The sequence below is a fragment of the Beta vulgaris genome, chromosome 8 (genome assembly GCF_026745355.1).
Source record: "Beta vulgaris subsp. vulgaris cultivar EL10 chromosome 8, EL10.2, whole genome shotgun sequence".
In the NCBI taxonomy this organism is placed as follows: domain Eukaryota; kingdom Viridiplantae; phylum Streptophyta; class Magnoliopsida; order Caryophyllales; family Amaranthaceae; genus Beta; species Beta vulgaris.
Window position 1 is genome coordinate 51483893 of NC_079209.1, and position 26643 is coordinate 51510535.

Genomic DNA, 26643 nt, shown 5'->3' on the forward strand with positions numbered 1-26643 from the left:
TTCTCCTCCTCCATCGGTCTGTTCGTCAAAAATAGTAATAGTGTCAGTATTAGCGGTTCGAGTAACTGTTATCTGTCGACTAGTAGCTTTTAGCTATGTCTTCACTAGTCCTAAATTAAAGTTGCACGATTCCCTTTCACAACGACGTACATGCAACCTAATAAGAAATTTGAGCTTACCGGAAAAAAAGAAAGAAAGAGACAGTAACAGTAACCAATGCAAGAGAGTTGGGTATCAAAAAGAGCCATGAGAATTTTCCAGGGAGAGTTTAAACTTGAAATATTTAGTGCAAAATTTTGAGTTTGAACCCAATATATGTCTATATTTTAACGGGGTGTTTGTTTGTAGTTATAACAAATAATAATTGGGACTGGGATGTTGTATTTGTCTCTTTTATATAGGAATTTGATTATATCAGTGGTATATATTGTTTATGCTGGACAGAAATTTTGCCAATTCGGGGAAGATATTATCTTTCCAACAGGAAAATTATATCGGGTAGGGGAGAGATTGTCCCGAAAGAGACTAAACGAGAAAGACGTGAAACACATGTTGCTAAATTGTGTCAGTACTCAGGGTGATACCGTCATCTGTCTTGTCCAATACTTTCCCCCAATTCAATAATGATTGGGGGTATGTGTATGGGTAATACCCAAGTGTGCTAGCGGATGATAGGGTTAAGTAGCAGTAGAGGTGGGCAGGGCCCGGGCCAGCACATGGCCTGCTCAAGGTCCGACCCGTAGTTCGCTATGTGGGCCTGCTATGGTCAAGAAATTTAGTTCAGGTCCAATCCGGCACGAGCTTGTCTATCTAGCCCTCGGACCGAATGCCTCTTTTCTTTGTTTTTTAGTATAAAATTGCAAAAAACAAAAAAAAATGAAACACGGGTGAGGCCCGTGGGAGGCACGAGCCGTGGACAAAATTTGAAAATTTCAAGCCTGACGTGGCACGACCTGTCATTCACGGGCTCAAGCCCGGCCTGCTAGTGCTTAAAGCATGCAACCCAAACCCGTGAGTAGGCCCGGTCCGCACATGCTCAGGTTTAAGTAGTATATAAACTTGACAAGTAGTTTCTTTGTCTTTTTATATATGCAGTTTTAAGAGCTACCTATAGGCTATAAATATTATACTATTCATTTCTTAGAATGACATGTGTTTAGTAGTTTATGTCAAAATCATTTGTCAGTCAGTAACTTAATACTTAGCTTAGAATTTAACTTATGTTTGCAAACTTATTGTTACTGAATTCTAACTTATTTTTGCTGAACTTACTCACCTTTGCTGAATAACTTATTTTTGGGCTGTATCTAACTTATTATTGTTGGGATGATCTTGCCAAATTTCAGATAGTCACTACTATTTTCTCTATGAAGAAAAAGAGTTGGGCGGTGGATTTTTAGATGGTGGGGCATAATAATGAGACTGAGGCCAGATAGCCACTAACGTTAATAATGTGAGGCTTAACTCTGTTTCAACCTCATTATACTAGCTCAAAGAAGAAGTTCAATTAGTGTGCTTATATATGTACATTGCACGTTAGAGTTTATTTCTCCTAGAGAAGAAGTTGTGAGTGTAATTCTAGACTAGACAAAGGTTAGAGTTCACAAGAGCACGAGTGTAAGGGAGATGTCGTAAGAGAAATAAACACAATATTAGTAGCGAGAGTGTTTTTAGAAATAGTGTTACGTACTTACATATCATTTGCACGGGAACTACGTGTGATCTATCCTAAATTACACTATTTTTAATATTGCAGCCACGGTAGTTACCATTGTACTCCAAATTTAATCGTAAAATAGAAAGAAGGTTCGTGAAAAAAGGTAATACACTAATACTACGTTTTTCATAAGTTGTTTGTGTACAAGTGTAGAATAATTGTGTTAACCTGATTAGGTTAACTCTGACATCCAATATATATATAAGATTTACAATACAGGCCTAAAAGACTATACTATCTTTTTACATACAATGTTATCTAATAGTTTGAAACAATGTGTTGAAGCTATGATGTATAGCGCACACCACATGTGAGTGTCCCACATTGATTAAATAAGAGAGATGGGTTCACTTTATAATGCAAAGGGGTTACTCCCCTTATTGCCATATGGTTTTAAGGTGGAACCTCCTTTGTGTTGTGAAGTGGACTCTCTCTCCCTGTGATGGGTGTGGCCCAGACCCATATTCAACATGGTATCAGAGCCAGGCCCACGACTGGGACCGTTAATTACTCTGGGCCAATTGAAAAAGGGACCTCACATGTGAGGGGGAGTGTTGAAGCTATGATGTATAGCGCACACCACATGTGAGTGTCCCACATTGATTAAATAAGAGAGATGGGTTCACTTTATAATGCAAAGGGGTTACTCCCCTTATTGCCATATGGTTTTAAGGTGGAACCTCCTTTGTGTTGTGAAGTGGACTCTCTCTCCCTGTGATGGGTGTGGCCCAGACCCATATTCAACACAATGCTGCTATTTTGCTAGAATTGCTGATGAACTCACTTCCACATTGAACATTATCTGTTTACAGTTTTTGGCCTTTAGTTTGGGGGTTTGAAGATATTGTCTTATTAAATGTATTTGTTTATAGTCCAGGTAGTAATATACTGACTGTTTATGTTACATACACATTAATTTATCTGTTTATGTTTTGATCTTAAATTGAGTTAACTATTAGAGACACCATGCTTGGAAATGGAGTTGTTGGAATTCTTTCGGAGACGTGTAACAAGTGGGAAAGACGGGCACCTTTAACACCAGCTCATTGTGCTCGACTTCTACACAGTGGCAAAGGTAATGCAGGTGTGGCTCGGATAATTGTTCAGCCATGTACCAAGAGAATTTACCATGACGCCCTTTATGAAGAGGTTGGTTGTGAGGTATCTGAGGACTTGACAGATTGTGGTCTTATTGTGGGCGTTAAACAACCAAAGGTATTTTGTTTATAATGAATATACTTCATGTTTTCTTCAGGTGAATGAAAGTAATTTTTACTTATTGCTGCAGCTAGAGATGATTCTTCCTGATAGAGGCTATGCTTTCTTCTCACACACCCACAAAGCGCAGAAAGAAAACATGCCTTTGCTTGACAAGGTTTGTAATGTTACTCATCTTTTGTTCTTCAAGGCATTCACTGTGATGATTGCGGAACTGCAGCTTATATAGTCTCTTGTAGCTTCTGGCAGAGAGGGCAACCTTGTATGACTACGAGCTCATTGTTGGAGATCATGGGAAAAGGTTACTGGCATTTGGAATCTATGCTGGCAGAGCTGGAATGATCGACATTTTGCATGGCTTAGGACAGCGTAAGTACCATCTCTCAAATTCTTTCGGCTCTTTCTTCTTCGAGGATTCTTCACATGTTTCGAAGGTTACACAGTTAGTTACAGCATTTTTTTTTCTGATATATGTGGCAGAAATACAGTATGTTGATAATATGACATGACTGTATCAGCTATTAGAAGCATAAGTCCCCTAGATCAAATTACACTGTAATAGCATGTTTGTGAAAAATTAGATTTCAAGAAGAGAACTGAATCAGTGTTGCCTCTCTTCTGCCTTTCCCAAGACTTTCGAATCTTAGTTTAGTCCAACACTCCTAGGGCTACTTGTATCAGTGTATGCTAAACTGGACAGTGAATCTATGGGAATATTTACTTGTATCGAAGCATTAATGTGATTCTATACTTTCAAGTTTTATTCTATTCTGGTTGTTCATGATCTTGATTTTGTACTTACTAGTAATACTAATACAGGTTATCTAAGTCTTGGATATTCGACACCCTTCCTCGCCCTGGGTTCAGCTTACATGTATCCATCATTGGCTGCTGCCAAAGCTGCTGTCATATCCGTGGGTGAAGAGATCTCCACATCAGGACTGCCATCTAGCATCTGTCCTCTTGTTTTCGTCTTTACTGGAACCGGAAATGGTATTACTTTGTCTTGGTAATCCCTGTCCAGTTTGTGATTGCCACTCCTGAATGATACAATGAATGTCTAAAATTTTCTTATTCAGTTTGCTTAAGATGAAATGACTAATAACCTGTTCAGTTCACCCTTTTTTAACTGAACTGAAATTAAGTTACTGATTAATATTAGAGTGTATAGATTATTAGAAGTCAAATTTACTGAATAAAAATGATCTTTGCTTATTAATACTGATCTTGACTTATTAGAATTGATTTTTTCTGATCTCTTATGTATTTATCTTATGCATTTTACTGATTAAAGCGAGTTTATGCATATTAAAAACATTTCTCTGAAATACCAAGTAGAATTGATTTTACCTGATCTTCAATGTATTTCTCTTATGTAGTTTACTGCTTTTTATAGATTGGAGCAATTTTTTGCTTATTGAAATTGATTTTTTGCTGACGAAAATTAATTTGAACTTATACTTGAATATTATTTTCCTAAGTTGAAGTAAGCAGGGCCTTAGTGTTATTATTAACAAATTTTTTGTTTATGTTGACAAATTGTGTCTCTTCTTCAGTGTATCTCTCACTAGAATTTTTGCCTTCACTTCTGCTTCGACAGTAATGTGAATATTGGATTCAAATATGTATCTGTAGTTACTTGACACATCTTTCTTTATCTTCCCTGCTGACCGTTGTTAATGGAAGAGAAATCGTTTTATTTCAGGCTTCTGACAATAAGTTTTATTTCTGTTACAGTATCACAAGGTGCACAAGAGATATTCAAGCTTCTTCCTCATACCTTCGTGGATCCCAGCAGACTTCCGGAGCTGTTTGAAACAGTAATCTAATTCTTAATCTTTTCTGGAGACCCTCTTTCCTTATGTTTTCCTAGTGCATTTTGGTTAAGCTGTTGTATCTGATCTTGCTTTACTATTTGGAGACAAAATGTAGCACTTCATGCATATTTGTAGCTTCTGAAGAACTTAAGTGTAGTTTGAAGGACTATGTCCATGTATGATGGCAGAAATTTGCCATGGAAGTAGTAATTTTACTTGGATGAAGTACCTTATATACATTCTACAAAATCATGTGTGGCATTTTATGGAATTACAAGTAATGAGGTGGATTGGATATGGAATTTGGTAAATCCAGTCTGATCCGACTCATTTGATCCTAGAGATGTATTGACTAGGCGAAAGCCATACTATGTTTAACTAACCATAAAGAATTAAGGGTACATGTATAGTTACTGAGGACATTGTTATAGGCAGAGTGCCCTGGTCCCTTTCCTTCTCTTAGCAGAAGTTCCTTTTGAATTTCCTTAGCTTGTGATGAAAAAATGATGACTTTAATTAGGTACTAACGCTCAAAATTATTTGTTCTGCGATTGCTTTTGCTTTTTGACTAAACTAGAAGCTTGGACATATTTCAGGCTCGATCCAAGAATCAGCAATCTCGAGTAATGAAGAGAACCTTCCAAGTATATGGTTGTGTTGTGACGAGTAAAGATATGGTTCAACCCAAAGATCCTAATATAACTTTCAATAAAGTAATGTTTTCTATAATCCTTGCTGTGTGCATTGGTGGTCTGTGGACTAACAGTTCTGAATTGTTTTGATTATATGGTAATGCATGTAGAAACTTATCCAATGCAGCTTGTTCTATTGCTATTCAGGTCGACTACTATTCACATCCAGAGCGTTACACTCCTATTTTTCATGAAAGGATTGCCCCATATGCTTCTGTCATTGGTATGTGGCTCGTGTCTACTGTAACTTAAGTACTTTTAACTCAGTTTCAACGATGCGATCAATATGCTACTGAAAGTTATAATGTATATCAGTATATACAACGTGCGCAATCCATCCTGTCAAAAGAAATTAAAAAGACAGATCCAACTGTCCAACCTACATAATTCAAGCTAAATTTTGTCTTGTACTTGGAAATGGTCTGCTTTGTTAAATCTAATCCTAAGAAGTAAGAATATTCATTTGGTACTACATGTTTGTGAACGAGTGTTTCTTCCTCCCGCCTTCTTGGCACCGTCTAGGTTACTTCGATGTCCTTTTCGCTACCTGATTTCCTTTTTCCTTTGGAAGCAGTTAATTGCATATACTGGGAGCATAGATTTCCTAGGTTGTTGACCACCAAGCAACTTCAAGATGTAACGAACAAGAGACGTACACTTGTTGCTATCGCTGATATAACTTGTGACATTGGAGGATCCATTGAGTTTGTTAACCGAGCCACCACAATTGACTCACCTTTCTTTAGGTAATGTGCTGTAAGTTTCTTTCTGAACTTGGAGAACACAAATCTGTAACTTGTTTGGCTCTTGATATGATTCTTCATTTCTTCTTGCCTTATATCTTCACCCTGGTTGTCAACTTCACACTGCTAACAAGATGATAGTTACTACCACCAAGAGATTATATGTACCAACTAACAAACTGTTGATATCCCTGTCTATCACACCAGCATGCATAAACCTGAAAAAACACGAAATTTATCGAGGTTTAGATCTCAAATCCCTGGTGTAATTAGGCTGTACTGTAGACTACACGTTTAGTGTGTGAAACTGTGAATGAACCTAGATACCATTATGACACGGGCTCAGTTTATCGAACTTTCTGTTTTCAGATTTGATCCGTTGATGGAATCATACCATTATGACATGGAGGGTAGTGGTGTGATTTGCTCAGCTGTTGACATCCTTCCCACCGAATTTGCAAAAGAGGTATGCTGCTAAATGCTAATATACATTCTTTATGATCCCTCTTGTTGTTACAATAAAGTTCTGTTAAGAAAATGCTGATATATTCTGGGTCTGAAAACTGGCCATATACATTCTAAGTTCTGAACTTCTAATATACATTTCTCTAACTAATTGTGCTTACCTTGGTAGGCCTCCCAACATTTCGGAAACATCCTGTCACAATTTATCGGTTACTGGGCAACCACGAAAGATTTGACAGAATTACCTCGCCATTTGAAAGAAGCTTGTATAACTCACAGGGGAGCACTTACATCTTTGTATGAGTATATTCCTCGTATACGAAATTCTACTACAGAGTAAGCTTATGGTTCTTTTGTGTTTTCCATCAGTTTTGATTAGCTATGTAATCCCCCCTTCTCGCATTTAGGCTGGATCAATATATAGATGATGAACAACTTTAATTTTCCTTCTTTTACTTATGTTGCAGTGAATTATCACAAAATCTGACAGATTCTCATCCTATCAAGAAAATGCACTCGCAATTGGTAGATTTTCTTAAGTGGTATGTTTTCTTCATTAAGTTCCCCTTCTCTATTTTTATTACAAGACTAACAAAGGCCTCTAATACCAAGTTTTGAGGACAGTTTAAAGTAGTGACACTTGCTTACTTTAAACTTGTTACCTTTGCTATTTGCTTTTGAAATTACAGAAATGATAAATGTGGTTAATGCATTACTTTTCATACACTTTCTTTATTGTACACAGAAGGGTAACTACAACAATCACTCTAAAATAAGTAGTTCTAGTATTATATAGGATGACATACAAGTTTTATGCTTAATTAACAATGTGTGTAAGTAATACCATGCATAAAAATGTTCCATAGTTCCATACATTGTCCAGAAACATTGTTTTTTCTCCGGCGATTTTCGGGGGCTAATTCATGAATAAATCTACTGCAGCGTTAGATATAATGCAAGCAATGGGAATCACCTTGCTGGAGAAGAGAGGATGATTGCATAGACCATGGTACCCACCATATCCCATCATCCAATTTTATGAAAGCTTATATTCAATCACATATTTCGAATCAGTTCATGGATATATAGTTTCGAAACCATGATGTAAGAAAGCCTCTGTCAATGAATCATGCCAAAGTTACTAAATAAAGAGCCAAAGAAAGGCGTGTAATAAAAGAACATACAACCTTGATGTTCATCTTATTTTTTGTATAGTTCTTGCTGTAACTGTAAATCTGTAATTCTTCTGAAGGATGAAGAGCCAAAGAGGCGTATAATAAATGTCCGGATCATCAAAAATTTCATAGCCTTTGTATTATAGTAAAAACTCTTTTGATGTAATGTATAATATAGTATACAATATGGAAGCGTCTCCAGATCTAACTAATCATTCCAATCACTCTTGGAAATAATCTCGATGAGAGAGAAAGAGGAGAGAGGATGCTCTGCTCCTGCCCCCCCTGAAACACCACTTGAAAAGTCTTTCCCCACCGCCCCCAAGGCCGAAAGTGAGAAGCCCAGCCAGAGCCTCCCGAAGCAGAGCCTTGGGATTCAAGCAGATGCCTTTGAAGTCGGTTCTTCGTCGCCGATCGTTATGTGTTCTGATGAATGCGTCCTCCTGTGTTCCGGGTAGGGTATGGATTGGAGGCACGTGTCAAGATCTCGTATATTCGGACTCACCATGGTTATGCCATAAATGTAGGAGGTTGGGGCATAATGTCAAGGGTTGCCCGGAAATGCAACCGGCAGTTTCTATGGTGCCGGGGGAAAGTAGTAAGGTTGTTGGGTCTAACAAGGAAGTGGGGAGGAGTTTTGTTCCTGCATGGATTGACGTGGAAAAAAAGAAATATAATAGGAAAGTTGACTTTGGAAGGAGTAAAGGGGGTAGGGCCCTTTCTAAGTCTAGGTGGACACCTAGGAAAGAAGGAGTGGGGGTTAATAATGATGAGAGAGAAAAGGGAGGCTTTGATGGGACTATCCCCCTTCCCCTCACGCATACTCCCAATGTTGCTGCTGAAGATTTGTCAAATCTTCCAAGTACTGGGAACAAGTTCTCGGCGCTTCAGTTTGTGCAGGAGGAAATCCCTCCTTTCCCTGTCACTGCTTCGAATAATGGGAAAAAGGATGATGTGGATGGCCAAGTTCAGCTTCAAGTCCAATCGAAACTCCCTCCTTCCCCATATAAGTGTAAAAATTTACAGTTGCTTCCCACTTCAGCTGGTATCCCAACCCCCCCTCATTCATCCCTTATATATAATTCCCACCCTCCCACTTCATCTTCAAAAAAAAAAAAAAAAGAAGAAGAACCCAGTGCAAAGCTTTTCACCAGTTAAGGAAAAAGAGAAAAATATTTCCCCTCCACCTTAAAATGTGGATGCCGTGCGACCCATCATACCTCTACCTGTCAGAATCACGGTCCCCACCACCGCCTTTGTCACCACCCAACTCACCCCCAGAACCCCGTGTCATACGGACCTGCCCCCGCAGCCCGGTCCTTTTTGTAAGGCCTGTCCGGCCTCTCAAACCGGAACTCCATCTCGACAATGTGGAGTTCTATCTCCCCGACAGCTTGGAGGAACCCACCGATTTTTACACGGAATTGACATTCAAGGAGGTGAAGGCACTGATTGCCAATCTAGCTCGAAACCCAGAGCAAGCAGATCACCTGATGATGTACTCCAACTTCGTGTTCCGTCCAGCTCATGTCCCTCAAGTCCTAGATGCAGATCATCTTCCCCAAGCAATGAAAATTTTTCTCAATTGGTTCCTAGAGAAAGAGGTAGAAGTAGAGAGCGAAGAAAGAGCCATGTTGGCAAGTTTGGGCCCCTGGGTGGATCCAACCCCCCTACTACCGATGGCTCGCACACTCATCTTGGTCAAACTGAGGGATGTGAGGATGATAGCAAAGAGCAACTCCAATGCATTGCTACGTGCAAGACTTCACCTCCCGATAAAACAGTTGGGAATCACAGTAACATGGGCCGTGGGAAAAGGGCCAAGAAGCCCTCGAGAAGCCGAAGCAATTCTATGGCCACACAGGAAAACATGGACGTGCCCCCAGACAGGAGCCGAAGTAGACCCGTGGGTGGCAGGAAACGAGGGGATCTTAAAGATGCTCCTGGACAAACCCACTCTAAGGAAAGGAATGAATGTGCTCTTCTGGAATGTTAGAGTGTTGGCTAGACCTTCTTTTAAGCCGAACTTTAGGCTTCTCATGCATAATCATCACCCGTCACTGGTTATTCTTGCTGAGACATGGGTGGGGAGGGAGAAGACTGATGCTATTATCGCTGACTTGGGCTTTGACTCTTGGCATCTGCTTGAACCTGATGGCTTTGTGGGTGGCATCCTCCTGATGTGGAAATCACATAGTCTAGATTTCCATGTGATAGGAGAAGGTGCTCAGGGTGTCTATGGCGTGGTTGAGGTACGTTCCACAAACACTTCCTTTGTGCTTACTTCAATATATGCTAGTCCTAAATTTCATGTTAGGCAGAACTTATGGCATGAGTTAGAAATGTTTGCTCAGAATCTAGGTAAACCTTGGTTAGTTATAGGAGATTTTAATGATCTTGTCAATCAAAGTGAGAAATTAGGAGGTCGGCCTGTTTCTAGGAAAAGAGCAGATTTATTTGCGTCCACTATGGATAACTGCCAGCTTGTTGATTTAGGGTTTAATGGTCCTAAATTTACCTGGACTAACAAAAGAAAGTCAAAACCGATCTTTGAAAGACTTGATAGAGGGTGGGCTAATACTGAGTGGATCCATCTATATCCTAATGCGAACCTGTGGCATCTCCCAAGAATTACATCTGATCACTGCCCTATTTTACTTAATTTCGAAAATGAGCCCTTTGTCCAAGGCGATAAACCTTTTAGGTTTGAGCCTATGTGGCTTCTTGATAAGGGGTTCAGAGAGGAGGTTCTTAGTCAGTGGCCAATCCCGTGTGTCTCGATCCAAGAGAGTCTAATCACGTTTAAGGATACCCTGTTAGAGTGGAATCATGCAACGTTTGGAAATATTTATCGTAGAAAGCGTCACCTCTTAGCTAGGCTTAAGGGTACCCGGACTTACCTCCAGTCTCACCCTACGTCAGTTTTTCATCAGGATCTAGAATCTCAGCTCCAAAATGACCTGATAATGACCTTAGAGCAGGAAGAAGTCCTCTGGAAAACCAAGAGTCGCATGGATAGGGGGAGAGAGATCGTAACACGGGGTTTTTTCACAGAAGCGTCATTATCAAACGGAACGCTTCCAGGATCAATAGGTTAAGGGATAATGTGGGAAATGAGATCATTGACCAGAAGGGCATCCATGACCTAATTCTGGCCTTCTATCAGGACCTGTATTCTACAGAGAAATCATCTTGTAGGTGGAACCAGAATGAGGGGGTAAGCTCAGGGAGCAATGTGGGATATGTTCCATCCCCTCTTGAAATTAAGACAGCTCTATTCAGTATGAAACCCCTTAAAGCCCCCGGCCCGGATGGTTTTCACCTAATATTTTTCCAGAAATCGTGGGATGTGGTTGGGAATGACGTGTGTAGGGATATTCAAGAGTGGTTTAGGCACAGTAGAGTCCCAGAGGAGCTTTGTCAGGCTCTGATCTGTCTGATTCCGAAACAGAGTTCCCCAGACACTGTTAAGCAGTTCCGTCCTATAAGCTTGTGTAACACCCTGTATAAGCTTGTCACCAAGATTCTAGTCAACCGCCTTAAACCCTTAATCCCAACTTGGATCTCTCATAATTAAAACAGCTTTATCAAGGGAAGGGGTCCTGATGTTAATCTTGTGGTAGCATCTGAAGTGTTACATTCCATGAACAAAAAGAAAGGTAAGTGGGGCTGGTTCGCGCTAAAAATTGACCTTGAAAAGGCATATGATCGTGTTGAGTGGGCTTTTGTGAGGGAATGTCTTATGAACCTTCAGCTAGATCTTCCTGCTATTGACCTGATTATGAGCTGTATTTCCAATGCCTCCTCTCGTGTTCTAATAAATGGTCGTCAGTCTGAGGAGTTTAAACACTCTAGGGGTCTTAGACAGGGGGACCCTATGTCACCCTACCTATTCAACATATGCCTTGAAGCTTTGACAGGTAGGATCAACGAAAGTTGTATGAGCAAAGTTTGGACTCCCTTTTGGGTTGGGAGAGGTCGTGTCCCCATTTCTCACCTCCTCTTTGCTGATGACCTCCTCCTTTTTGGGAGAGTGGATGAGGATACAGCTTTTACAGTCCGCACAGTTTTGGAGAGGTTCTGTGAGGACTCAGGTGAAAAGATTAACGAGGCCAAAAGCAAGCTCATTTTTTCCCCTAACACTACCATTGATCATAAGAGGCTCTTTATTGAGACTCTTAATATTGAGGAATCTAAGGATTTAGGTATGTACTTGGGCCTTCCAATATCCCACAAACGCCCCTCCCGTAACCAGGTCCAATTCATAGTGGATAAAGTTAGGACAAGATTAGCAAATTGGAAAACAAAATTCTTATCGAGAGCAGGTAGGATGACCCTTATCTCCTCCACCCTATCAGCTATCCCGGCCTACTATATGCAGGCCTTTGCCCTCCCAGCAAGGACTTTGCAAGATTTGGACTCTATTTGTAACAACTTCCTTTGGGGAGAGGAGGGGGGGAAAAGGAAGATCCACCTAGTTAATAAGACAATTGTGTCTCTGCCAAAAAACCAAGGGGGTCTGGGTATCACCTGCCAAAAACTCATGAACAAAGCTTACATGGCGAAATTAGGGTGGAAACTAGCGCAGGGCCAAACTAGTCTGGCCCAAAGGTGTATTAGAGCAAAATATATGCATAAAGACAGAGTTACCAAATTCACTAACGGGTCGGTAGTGTGGAAGAGTATTGGCCAAGGGTGGGATCTACTCAGGGATAATAGCTCTTGGAATCTTGGGGATGGTCGGACCATAGACTTCTGGCATGACGATTGGCTTTCGATAGGCCCTTTGCGGGAGTGGATTCAGGGACCCCTCACCCCAGAGGAAGATTCTAGGAAAGTATATAGCTTGATTAACCAGGGCCAGTGGGACCTCTTATCCCTCTCCATCCCCCTCCCAACTTGTCTCAGTAATCGTGTCCTCAGCATTATCCATCCGGCCCAAAATGCCGACGCAGATCTCCTGATCCCAAACTTTGTGAATCATAAAGGATTCATGCTCCAACAGGCCTATAGGGCCCAAGTAACCCAGTCCCCCTCCCACCCAGATTTATCATGGATCTAGAAGGGTAGCTGCGAACCAAAAGTTAGATTCTTTAGGTGGCTTCTCTGGCTTGATCGTATCCCCCACAGGCACCTCCTCTTGGTGAGAGGTTTGACTCAGGACCCCTCTTGCCCTAGATGCCATACACACCTCGAGGATAGTGAACATATTATAAGAGAATGTATGAAAAGTAGTGGGGTCTGGGAGAGGCCGGGAATGCCCGCGTGCAATCAAAGGGACTTTAGATGCTGGATTAAGGAAAATATGCAATACAATAACTCTCTCTGGGACTTACCTTGGGGGTCCATGTTCCCCTACTTGTGCCATGAAATATGGAAGGATAGAAACGCTTGTGTTTTCAAAAATCAAAACCCTTCGTCAATTCGAGTTATGTGTTTTAGGGCCAGAGATAAGGTGAAAGAGTATCTAGCTGCCACAGGTTCGAATAAGTTATCTAAGGATCCGCCCTGTTTTGGCCACTTAAAAGAGTTCTTGATGGTTCATGTTGACGCATCCTTTATTGGGAATAGGGAAGTTGCTGGGATTGGGGGGGTTATTCGTAACGGTGATGGTCAGTGGATTTGGGGTTTTGGGAAGAAGACATATGCTAACAACTCTCTTGCAGCGGAACTTCTAGCGATTCTTGAGGCGCTCGTTCTTATTGATAAATACAAACTTCCGAAGGCTATTAATATTCAGACTGTAAAGACGCGATCCACCTTCTCTCAGGGGGTCAGTCTGACCTATATTCAAACTTGATTAACATGTGCAGCAGTGGATGATTAAGCGACCGACCTCCTGATTAAGCATTGTAGCAGGGAGCACAACATGGTGGTGGACTTTCTGGCCAAGGACTGTAGAAACAAGGATGGTGATAGTATTGTAACTAGGATTTTCCCCCTTCCCCCTAGTTACTGTTTGGAACAAGTACTTTCGGATTGTAATATGTTTAACATTATTAGTTAATGAATGAATGCCATGTTTACCAAAAAAAAATATGGAAGCGTCTCATATTGATAAGAAAAAGATAAATGAGTTCACTTTATAATGCAAGTGAACTACTTTCCTTGTTGCCATATGGTTTTAAGATGAAAGCTTCTTTATCTTGTGAAGTGAATTCTATTAAAATATGATCAATTTTTATAACATTTATCATTTGGTATACAATATTATTAATTTGTAAAACATTTGTCATTCATTATACAAAACTACTATTTTTGAAAAACAATATCAAGTTTTGTTCTTTTTATTTTTTTCCTAAGAAATATTATATGAGAATCACCAACAACCACCCGATATGGTCTGCTTTGTCGATCGGTATACAACATGTTAAGGCGACAACTAAGCAATAAAGGTGATAACATGTTAGCCGCCAAGGTCCCAACATGACGATACTAGGTCCTTAATACGACATGTACAACCCTTGGCATGATGGCTGCCATGTTCAGTAATAGATGTCGACTACCGTGTAGCACGACATCACCCTGGCATGACGGCCGACAACCCCTTAGATGATGACTACCATGTTCAGTGATAGATGTGGACTACCGTCTTTGCATGATAGTACCTTGGCATGACAGCCGACAACCCCTTGGCATGTTTACTGCCATGTTCAATAATGAATGTCCACTGCCGTGTAACACAACAACACCCTGGCATGATGGCCTACAACACTTTGGCATGATGACCGCCATGTTTAGTGATAGATGTCGATGATATGAAAAGTATGTAGATTGTAGACCCATCTAATAAGCATGTTATAGTTGGTGCCGACAAATAAGACCTTGCCGGCATAACACGTAGATAAACATATATCAAACACGTGTGCATACGAGCTCGTACAACAAGGAACCGACTTACATGAGCTATAAATAGACTCCATGCACTGTTCTCAAGGTACTCACTTTCTTACCCACTTTTACCTTGCTTGTACTTTATCTTGTCGACCTTGTCTGACTTAGGCATTGGAGTGGGTTTCCTCGGGCAAACCCCAAAGTCAGTCATCTTTGTTACTTGTGCAGGCACTTGACAACTATTTGACCGTCAACTCCAGTAGACGCCAAGTCTTGCCATCCCTCCGACGGTCGTCAAGTCTTGACGTCTCTGTTTCACTCCCGAAACAAAAATTATTTATTTATTAAAATTCCATGTTTGGAACGTTATTTGTTCATATGAGAGAGGCAATTTCTCCCAGACACTGTACCGGCTAAGTTAAGTTCTATACGTCCAAACAACGATATTAGAGACAAGAATACTAGTGGAAAAAGATAGAAAAAATCATATGAACATAAGGGGAATTTTTCAGAGAACATGGATTTCCCTCACCAAACCACTTAATGGAATTGAAAATGAGAAGAAAAGGATGGAATTTTCAAGGTTTGAGACCTCCAAAATGAATGGGAGAGGAAAAAAATGCAAGAAGGTTTTTTGAAATGCAATAAGGGGGTTACTAGGTATTCAAAAGGGAATATATCTTAGTTCGAAAATTTGATCTTCTCGGCAGTCTTTAAGGGCTTCAACCTCATGTTCATAAGTTGTTACGTTGATCCAGCAGACGATTAATCGATTAATAAGAATTGAGCAAAAACGCGCAACTTAATTATTTAAAAATAAATATTTCTGACAAAAAAAAACATAAAAACATAATATTAAAAAGTTGAAAAAAATAAAATATAATATTTCCAAGAATAAACATACTCCAATTTTACCAGATGAAATTAATTTAGTGGAAAATAAGCGCAAAAAATTTAAAACGATTATATCGTGTTACACATATTCTTTGGGCACAGTTTTCGTATATCTAATTGTAGCTCAACTCAGCTTAGTTCAGCGCTTGTCAAGCTTGCAGAAAGTGAGACCTTTACATTCTCCAAAACAATGAACCTTGCTCAAAAGTTCATCAAGGCCTCCGACATCTGCAAGACTCATGAGGAACCAAGTTCAAACAAAAGAAAGCACGAGTACACGCCCCAAGGGATGTCCCTCGCAAAGAAAAGGACAAGAAACCTCGCTAGGACGACAATGGGCATGACCCTCGCTATAATCTCAAAAGAAGAGAGACATACCTCGACATCAAAGAAAAATACACTCTGCCTAAGCCCGACCCAATCAGAAGTACTGCCGTCAAGAGGAGAGATAAGAAGCTCTGGTGCGAGTATCATCACGATTGCAGCTACACCACTCGCGACTGTAGAGAACTAAAGAGAGCGTTGGATAAGCTGGCCAACGAAGGCAAACTGAACAGATATTTGAAAGATCCGAAAGAAAAGAAGAAAGAACCTTAGCTTGAAATGAGAAGGAGTCCCGGAGTGATCGCCGAGTTCGTAAACGTCATTGCTGGAGGGTACACTTCTGGTGGCTTAACCAGCCGCTCTCGAAAGGAACACCTCTACACCTTGAAATACGGGACTGACATTGCGAGCACGACCGCCTGCCCAACAATGAATTCTAGACAAACCACTTCACATTTATCGTTGAGCAATTAATTGACTTGATCGTCGGAGGGGCGATCCCGGACACACCCCCGGGGTACTCTAACTCTCGTTTTTGTAGGGCTCACTTCATTCCTCGAGTGATTGGCTACCGTCGTCAGCCATCGACCTCTAACTCTGCTTCATCCCCCATCTTACAAGTTTTTACCCAAAACAACAATAATACTTTCATTTGTTAAGGAGTAAGGATGTGTTCTTTGTCCCCTTGACTCTTGAGGGGTCTTTAAACTCAATTTGTTGGCTCTCTCCTGTAACAATACTTATGTCACTGGTATTATTAGGGATGTGTATAAATATCCGCAACGATAAATCGGATATTAAATCCGTTATTTTTTGGTGTTTGATATTTCAAATCGAATATCCCAAAATTTTCATAATTGGTTACAGATTGAAATCTTTCATTTTAAGATATCCAAAACACGGAATTCAATTGGATTTTTTCAGACACCTGATCAAATATATGAAAATATCTGTTACCCCGGTCTGAAACTTACTATTTGAACTTTTCTTTGAAAAATCATTTTTTATTTTGGGTATTAGATCTTCGAGATTTCGTATATCTGATTTTTTCAGATCTGATTCAAATGGCATTTTTGCCTGTCCAAAAATCCGGATCATCGAATTATCTAAAATGAACACCTCTATGTATTAGTATTCGAGATACATCGAGCAATCTCATCAAAGCTGCTTCTTTTCCTGTAGGTATCACTCCAATAATTGCTAAAACTGGTCTCACGTATATTGCAATTGAAGGTGATAAGTTATAAATGATGAATGCAGTCTTGGGGATTATTAACAATATAATTTGGGATCTGATCCCTAGCCCCTACTTAGATGTAATTCTCTAGCAGAATCCTTACATTAAAGAAAACAAGTGCTCAACTTATAGCAGCACAATGCCTTATCATATACTACCATTTATATATTATTAACATATTACAGAAATAATTACCATCTTTTATTCAGTGATGTACCTTAAACCATCTTTTTATCAAGAATAAATTCTCCACTATTGAATGCCATTATCTAAAAGAACTCTTCCAATTTATTTAATGCCCCTTCTTATTCTACGGACCTTCTATAAATATGTAGTTTTGTATAGTGTTTGGAGCATCAGTGAAACTTCTCTACATTGCTCTTCATCGCAAGGTATCAAAGTTAAGGTATGTAATTTCTCCTAATCTTTCACTCACATTTTAAGTTTCAAAGATGAGTTTAATTAATTTTGTTTGGGAACAACAGTACATGCATATAATGATATGTTTTCAAACCTAAGAATAACGTACATAAGTTCTATGTACGTATTATTGGTTTTAATTACTCCGTATTCCTTTTAAGGATATCCCTTATTAGTTTACCCCTTTCTTTTTTTTTTTGCTATTTTTGGAATGGGACCACAAACTTTTCATCACACATACATTCAACTTTAATTTAATATAAAATAATAATTTCTCTTTCTTTATGTGACCCACAACATTATTTCTCCTAAAACTCTGTGCAAAAGAAAGGGGTAAACTAATAGATAAGACGAAGGGAGTACATTGGAGTGACCTCACTCAAAACACCACTACTTTCAATTAGAATGGTCAGCGTACATAAGTGTTTAGTCATTACTCATTCGGATACTGCTTTACAAAACTTACAAAAAATATGTCTTTATATAAAAAAACACCACTTGAGTGCATGTACTTATTTGCGTGCCAAGGACAAATTGCTTCATATTGTAATAGCATGGTGGTTGTTGGACAGGCTAAGACAACCATGGCAGCACAACAAGTCCTTAACGATGAGGAACAAGCTATTTTCGACGAGCTTATATCGGCAGCATCAAAAGAAGCTAACGTTGAGAGTGATCAGCCTACAATAGAAGTGGTTACTTGGGGTTCTATAAGAAACTATCACAAGGAGAAGGCAACATTGCAAGTCATTGATCAACATGATTGGTCTGGAAAGCCGAGGCCTTACGATCACATTCCAGCTACGAGCAAATCCGTCGCGTTCAGGCACACTGCGCCTGTTTCAGAAGGCTCTAAGGCAGGAGTGGTTTATGCTGATGGAGTAGAAAACACTGCACGGAAATGGCTTGTGGCTTTTGACGGCAAAGCTCAGAAGGTATTATATACTCCCTCCGTCCCATAATATAGTGCCTACTTCATTTTTGGTAGGTCAAACTTTAAAATCTTTGACCGAATATTCTCATTTGTATATATAAAAAAACATATTCATGTGAGATCTTGTTAGATTCGTCTCAATGTGTAGTTTCATAATATCAACTTTTTATATTTTTTATTAATACGAAATTGAAGATATTAAAGATCAAAGTTACCTGTTGAAGATCGTGTAAAAAAGAAACAAGCACTATATTATGGGACGGACGGAGTTGTTTGTATATATAAAAAAACATATTCATGTGGGATCTTGTTAGATTCGTCTCAATGTGTAGTTTCATAATATCAACTTTTTATATTTTTTATTAATACGGAATTGAAGATATTAAAGATAAAAGTAACGTTTTGAAGACCGTGTAAAAAAGAAATAAGCACTATATTATGGGACGGAGGGAGTATATACAACTCCCTCCGTCCCATAATATAGTGCTTGTTTCTTTTTTACACGGTCTCCAAGACGTAACTTTGACCTTTAATATCTTCAATTTCGTATTAATAAAAAATATAAAAAGTTGATAGTATGAAACTACACATTGAGACGAATCTAACAATGAATATGTTTTTCTATATATACAAATGAGAATATTCGGTCAAAGATTTTAGAATTTGACCCAACAAAAATGAAGTAGACACTATATTATGGGACGGAACTTGGAAGGGAGTAGCTTTTAAAGTTCTAAGTTAAAATATACTACCTCCGTTCTACTTCTATTGTGCAATAATGGGTATGAACACGGTTTTTAAGAAAGTAGAAAAAATGGGTAATTTAGCATAAAGGTAGTATTTTAATTAACTAGAGTACTAGGAGATAAATTAAGTCTGAATAAAGTAAATGCAATTTTATAAGGTAAAGTAAGTAATTAATGATGGTTTTAGTAAGATAAAGTAAGGGTAATATTGTCAACTAAAGTTGTTTTTTTTTTTTTTTACCAAATGTAGAATTGTTGCAATAGATGTAAAACTACCGAAAGTAGTAATTGTTGTAATAGAAAAAGAACTGAACAAGTATATGACTATTTGAAAATTATAATGTTTAGGCAAAAACATGCACTTGCTAAATTTGTTTTCTAGGGCTTTCTTCTTTTATCTAGGCTATTTTCCCTGCATGTTTTCTATTTAAGATATAATTATTACCATGCCTTATTGGGAAAAACATTTATTAGATAAGACAAATAGAAAAGTAAGGGAAAGAAGATTAATTCATACTTCGTAATCTCTTCGTTTAAAACTAAATAACTTTAGTTTAGGCCAGTTTTTGTAAAGTCGAATTCTATCTATTGCTTTATGAAATAAAGAAACATGGGGAGGGAGTATATTAAAGAGTAATATAGATTAAATCTTGCTTTGAGTTTTTTTTTTTAATAAGGAAAAAAAACTTAAGCAGACCCCCTTCAATCAGGAGGCCAACCTAACACATCCTTTCGGATGATGAGGGATAAATCTTGCTTTGAGTTTGAAAGTTGATTTACAGTACCAAAAAAATCTTGCATGTCGTATGATGTAAGATAGAGTATATATCTTGACATATAATCCAATACATAGGTTATTTATGTTTTTCTTTTAAGAAAATTCTATAAGCTAAGGCATTCCCTCATGTTCTTTAATCTACACATATTTTATGTTGCACTACTAACATAGTTCAATTAACGACTATGTATCATGTATGGTTTATAAATAAGGGAAACCAGAATTATGTGTAATTTTATTAGAATCATTCCAAACATATACGATTTTAAAATATCACCTTTTATAATTTTACATATTCATAATATAATATATTAATGTTCAAAGTTGTGCGGCAAAATGAAAGTCAATTTCTATAGATTAACTTGAAATAAAGGTAGTAATTGACTAATTGTCAAGATTTCATGTGAATGTTTATCTTAATAAGGGAGAAAAACGATAAAAGACATCCTTGCAACTTATGCATTGACTAGACTGATGCATAAAACAAAAATTCCTTTGATTTTTTTCTCTATATTGACATATATTTCGTAAACTAGCAACAGATTTTTGCGTAAACAACTAATTATCAGTTGGTCACTCATTCTACCGTGTAGAGTTATTTTGAAACTCTAGAGGATCTCAACACAGTTGTTCTAATTAGTTGAATGTGTTTGCAGGTTTTTGTAGATGCTGGGCCAACAGGACCAACTCATTGGGAAAATGTCGAAGTTAGGCTTAATGAATGTGGAAGTGTTCATAGATACCAGGACCCAGTTTTCGGAGGGAAGGCCGCAGCTATGATCAAGGGTTCCTATGTGTTTGTATTGTTCTCTAATTAACATACTAGTCTATGTGTGCTCGATGATCAAATGTTTGCACTTAGTATCATGTTGCAGCAAGCAGGCATTATAAGATAAGCTATTATCAATAATATATACACAATAAAGACCCTCTTGCTAAGTTTGTAACACAGACGTTTCTATCATATAATATAATGTACGTTCTTATGTTTTATGAATGTTGTCCTTTTTATTCCTTTAAACAAATTTCAAATATTAATACAAAAATCAAGCCTAAAAGCAAATTTCTAATAATATATAATAATAATAATAATAATAATAATAATAATAATAATAATATTATTATTATTATTATTATTATTATTATTATTATTATTATTATTATTAAATTTGTGAAAGTAATAAATTGATAGTAATAGTAATAGTAGTAATGAATTGTACGAAGTAACAAAAATAGAAAGAAACAGGGCAAAAAAGGATGATCTGGGCAATAAAATGTAAAATTATGAAAGGTGATATTTTAAAATCATATGTGTTGGGACGGTTCTAATAAAATTACAGACAATTCTGGTTTCCCTTATTTATAAACCATACATAGTCGTTAAATTGAAGTATGCTAGTAGTGCAACATAAAATATGTGTAGATTAAAGAACGGAGGGAGTGCTTTAGCTTATAGAATTTTCTTAAAAGAAAAACATAAATAACCTATGTATTGGATTATATGTCAAGATATATAATCTATCTTACATCATACGACATGCAAGATTTTTTCGTACTCTAAATCAACTTTCAAACTCAAAGCAAGATTTAATCTATATTACTCTTTAATATACTCCCTCCCCATGTTTCTTTATTTCATAAAATAATAGATAGAATTCGACTTTACAAATGTTGTATAATATGAGCACTATAAGAGGGGGGGTGAATTATAATGAGAGAATAAGCTGTACTTTTTGCGGAATTTAAAAGTAAACTTGGGAACGAACAATGGGAACACGAGAGATTTAATGAGGAAAAACTTCCTAGGCCTAGTAAGAAGAAACAACCTCGACCACAAGGGATTTTAAACAACTTTCCACTATAATATGCCAAAACAAATCTGATTACAACCTATTACTTTTCTCTCGATTCTCAACTTAAGTCACTCAACTCAAGTTCCCAACGACAGTTCCCACAACTGACGTTTTCTCTCAAACTTCACTCGAAGTTCCTTTCTCTTTCTCTTCTCTTTCTCTTGCTTCACTCAAAGCTTTCTCACACTTACAAGAGTTCACTCAAACCCTTTTCTCAAAAATACACTTTATAAAATAATGGAAGAGTAATAAACTCGATTAATGTAAGTATGAATTCTCTTAAGGAAAAGGCACTGACACTTTAGATAACTTAGGACAAATTAACTAAGTCAGACACAATTTTGCTCAAATGAATTAGGCGCCTATTTATAGACAATTAAGACAAGACATGTTCTCCACTAATTAGACCATTATCACATGATCTCCATGATGTTTAATTAATTAATTAAATAAATTAATTATTCCATGTCATGTAAAACATCTACTAATCCACTACTTCACTTCATAGAAGCAGTAACACATTACGTGGTTTTTGCAAAACTTGGAGATTAATTAAACTTATTTAATTAAATAAATACTTGGAGGATAATTAACTTAAGCCACTAAATCCACTAACTACATAAAACGTGTAGCTGTAGACTTTAGGCGTGCAATCTAGATTTTAGGAAATAAATAAATAAAATACTTTAGCTAGTTTTTAGGAAAAATATCTTTATCAAAATCTTTTATAAAACCGAAAAACAGTTTTTATAATTTAAAAATCCGAAAACATTTAAAAATCGGAAATATTAAGTTTTCGAAAACTAAATCTTTTAAATAAAATATAAGAGATAAAATATATATTTTAAAAAGATAATATTTGAAAATCAGTTAATTTAAAATCAGAAATCTTTTTAAAATCTTTTCCTAACAAACTTAAACTAACTTCCTAAAATAATGGATCTTAGTCAAAATATCCCTAATAACTCTAACAACTATATTGGGCACTCAATTAACTTAGGCGCACAACTTAGAGTCACTTAGGAGTTCCTAAATTAGTTTTAAGTCTTGTTCCCTAACCTTTAAGTCTTGTTCCTTAGCCTTGTTCCTACAGTGCCAGGTCTGTTCCTTTCATGGGAACAGAACCAAGTTCCTTTGAGAATTCACCACGAACTTAATATAGCTTTTACTCAACCTTAACAAGAAGATTAATAAATACCCTAATGTATTCTAATAATCTAATCTTCATTCCATGCTTGATTCTTCATCTCTCGAACATCTTTACTTTGATCTTGATTAATTCTCCGCTTTAATCTTCAATCAAGTATTCTCTTAGCTCGAGCATGAATTACCTTGCAACAACATACATAACATATACTATGTCTTTTGTGGTTAAGTCATCTTCAAAACTTAAGGGTCAACAACAAAAAAAGGCCTAAACTAAAGTTTAGTTTTAAACGAAGAGATTACGTAGTATGAATTGATTTTGTTTCCCTTACTTTTCTATTTGTCTAATCTAATAAATGTTTTTCCCAATAAGGCATGGTAATAATTATATCTCAAATAGAAAACATGTAGGGGATCGAAATAGCCTAGATAAAAGAAGAAAGCCCTACCAAACAAATTATAGCAAGTGCATGTTTTTGCCTAAACATTATAATTTCCAAATAGTCCTATACTTCCTCAATTCTTTTTCTATTACAACCATTATCATTTTCGATAGTTTCACATCTATTATTGCAACAATTTCACATTTGGTAAAAAAAACAATTTTAGTTGACAATAATATTAATCTTACTTTATCTTACTAAAACCATCATTGATCACTTACTTTACCTTATAAAGTTGTATTTACTTTATTAAGAATTGTAATCAGTTAAGTCTTGTTAATATTATGCATTATAATCAGTTAAGTCTTGTATACTTTTAGGTCTCGTTAAAATGTCATTAAAGATCACACTATTGAGTGGCTTGAGAAGCATTATCCAGGACTCTTTGAGGAAATTCGCTTTGGTAATCACTTTTAAAACCCAAGTCCGGGATTTTTGCAGGTATGGTTGTTTGCTTTCAGTCTTTCACTTTGAAGGTTGGTTTTAAGATTTGCTTCTATCATTGCTATGCATCAAGATTTATTATGGCTTTTGTTTTGAAGGCATCAAGGATTCTAGACTAAGCAATGATGAATTGTTTTTGTGACATTTGTTGTTATTAGGTCAATGGGTAAGGTGTTGATTGATGATAGTCCAAGATATGCTTTAGAGTGTGCTGAAGTTGGAATAAGTGTGCTACTCTTTGATTGTAAAAAATTCTTATCCTTGGTGCAAAACTGGATCAAATAATCAACATCCGCTTGTGACTAAAGTTCATAACTGGAAAGAAGTAGAACAACAACTAGTATCTTGGATGTTTTCGTCGCATCTGTAACATAGAAGAGTTCAATTTTTGAAGGAGTTTAGTTTCATCTAAAATGAGATGGTTGACGAACAGAAGTATATGGAATAGCTAATAGGTTTCTTAAGCAGCCAATTCAATACTTGAAGCATAGCATCATTGTTGTTTCCTTTCTATTGTAAGTAATGGTCACTTTAAAGTTCAGGGAATTAGTTGATTACTCGTCACTTTTAAAAAGTTGGTGTGCAACGTAGAATTTCAGAAAACATAAGTTATGGTGTAATTAGAGATCAACTTGAAATCTTAAGCTTGAGACTTGACTTGAACTTGAGTTCAAGTATTACAAATCGAGCCAACCAATACAAAGCTCAGGCTTTAATCGGCTCTTCACATCGCTTACTCATAACAATCACCCCAAAATGATTGGGATCATCACATGTCCAATACTTGTAGCAAATAGTTCACTGACAATAAAATCATAAATCATTAAAGATGTCAAATAAGTCGTTAAACACCTAGCTTCAAATTCCTTTTTGTTTTGTCGAGTCATTGTAAAAACACAACACATTTATGATAGAAAAACACTTGAACATCGTTCAAGTATCACTTACAGTGCGAAGCCAAAATAGAAGCAAGTTCTTAAGAATGCTAAAACAAACTTCATTTACATCCAGGACATGGCTTATTGAACCAAAAATTTCCGAGCACCATCATGATACAAGAATCACCATTCCTAGCAAAAAGCCACTAATGTACTTCTTCTAAGTTGAAGCTGACCTGAACAATTACGACAAACTGCTACTCACAAATCCTCGATTAACTAAACCAATTAGAACGACCATATTTTGTTTCTTCTTTGAGATACTTCTACGGATTTCAAGTTCAAGAAAATAGAAGGAAAAGTTATGACAACATCTGGAAGCTGATATAGTCTATAGGCGATCAAAGGAAATTTTTTTGTATTCATGATAAATGTTTCGCCAAAAAAAAAAAAAACTAAGAATAATATAGACAATTTACTAAGATATAACATAAAATTCTATAGGGGTCACTTTAGAAATACATGGCCGCAAAGTTGGGCCGCAACTCCCCGTAGCTTCACCCCTGACTACCCACAAATATCTATATCTACACTAATATATTAAAAAGCGTTCCTAAACTAGTAATGACACCACATGCCACTCTCGCTAAAGACATTTTACTCTATGTAATCCACATACAATAAAAAACTACAAATTGCATAGTATAAGGTTTGATTTCATGATTTCAAGGTTATATATTAAAGTCTTAACCACTAGACAAATTATATATTTATTGTTAACATTTCAAGTATAATATTAACAAATAAAGATTTTTCTTTATCTGGGGCATAATTCCAGCCTAATTACTAGTTATGTTCTATTACTTGAGCAAAACAAAATTTAACACGAGTACATGATGCCGTAATATGAAAAAATAGGTTATTATTAAATGGGTCAATTTGTTCAAGATTTCTTTTGGAAACCCTTTAATTTTTTTTGAGGAAATAAAAACCCTTTACTTATCATCAATTATATGCAGATTTTTTATTTTTAGGGAATAATGTGAAGATCTTCTACTGTTTATCTTCTCCAAAATTCCATACTTAGAAAGTTACCGTTGTCAAATGCAAAGCTCTCTCTGCACTTCCAGACTCACTGTAAACATAATCCACGGATCCTTTGGTAAACATAATAACGGGCTAGTGGGACGACATGAGATTTTTTTCAAAGTTATATAATCCACGGATCCAGGTAGGGTCCTAGACACGGCCATGAGCCATGGCTCATATATAGGTTTTTAATTATTTTTTGGCAAAAAAGGTAGCATAAACAAATTAGGTATGGTTATTAAAGAGGCTAATACAATTACCCGCTAAAAGTTTCCATAGAAACTAAAGGGGAAGGGGTATATATTTAGTTTCATTCACATTGAACAATTTTTTTCCTACAATCCTTTGGTAAAACATCCGCCACATGCCTCTCGAATACATCTGGGTAGTTTGAGATGTTTGAAGCATTTTCGTGCTTTCATGAATTGCACGATGGTAAGTGTCATTATAAAATACCGCCTTTTGTGGCTATTAATTTCTTGTGATTTTAGATATACGCAGTATTTGAGGAAAAAAAAGCGTTCAAAACAACATGTTGCTGCGATTCTTGAAAATACTAAATATACACTTAATAAATAATTAATATATTAATATCTGTTGCTACGATTTTTCTCAGAACCACAATACTAGATTAACACAAAATTATAAAATACTCCCTCCGTCCCAAAATATAGTTTCCATTTCCCTTTTTTCACGGTAATTTATGCAAGTAGAATATAGGAGGGATAATAATGATTTTTTGTTTATTTAAATAAATGTTGTATGGGAAAAGATGATTTTAGGAGAGAGAATGGAG

General features: G+C 36.9%; 2 protein-coding genes across 3 annotated transcripts; both read left to right on the top strand.

The window, feature by feature from the left end:
- The first annotated feature begins 1988 nt into the window (after positions 1-1988).
- Positions 1989-8012, top strand: LOC104901702 (alpha-aminoadipic semialdehyde synthase). Of its 2 annotated transcripts, XM_048635103.2 has the most exons (12): positions 1990-2932; positions 3006-3092; positions 3175-3304; positions 3755-3928; positions 4673-4755; positions 5349-5465; positions 5592-5667; positions 6019-6190; positions 6557-6653; positions 6822-6988; positions 7120-7194; positions 7595-8012. In XM_048635103.2, exons 1-12 carry the CDS (start codon positions 2684-2686, stop codon positions 7653-7655), a joined length of 1488 nt encoding a protein of 495 aa, XP_048491060.1. In that variant the 5' UTR covers positions 1990-2683; the 3' UTR covers positions 7656-8012. The 2 variants fall into 2 exon arrangements, with proteins under 2 accessions (XP_048491061.1, XP_048491060.1); XM_048635104.2 differs by lacking the exon at positions 7120-7194 and having other exon boundaries at positions 1989-2932.
- Positions 8013-17398: 9386 nt separating this feature from the next.
- On the top strand, positions 17399-20987 carry LOC104901703 (hypothetical protein). The gene is made up of 3 exons (XM_010689303.4): positions 17399-17522; positions 18109-18471; positions 20651-20987. Exons 1-3 carry the CDS (start codon positions 17412-17414, stop codon positions 20810-20812), a joined length of 636 nt encoding a protein of 211 aa, XP_010687605.2. The 5' UTR covers positions 17399-17411; the 3' UTR covers positions 20813-20987.
- Positions 20988-26643: the final 5656 nt, after the last annotated feature.

Coding starts and splice junctions, on each gene's coding strand:
- LOC104901702 (XM_048635103.2), top strand. CDS start 2,684: ATGCTTGGAAATGGAGTTGTTGGAATTCTTTCGGAGACGTGTAACAAG. Junction 2,933..3,005: donor TGGGCGTTAAACAACCAAAG/GTATTTTGTTTA, acceptor TTATTGCTGCAG/CTAGAGATGATTCTTCCTGA. Junction 6,989..7,119: donor ATACGAAATTCTACTACAGA/GTAAGCTTATGG, acceptor CTTATGTTGCAG/TGAATTATCACAAAATCTGA.
- LOC104901703 (XM_010689303.4), top strand. CDS start 17,412: ATGCCCCTTCTTATTCTACGGACCTTCTATAAATATGTAGTTTTGTAT. Junction 17,523..18,108: donor CGCAAGGTATCAAAGTTAAG/GTATGTAATTTC, acceptor GTTGTTGGACAG/GCTAAGACAACCATGGCAGC. Junction 18,472..20,650: donor TTGACGGCAAAGCTCAGAAG/GTATTATATACT, acceptor ATGTGTTTGCAG/GTTTTTGTAGATGCTGGGCC.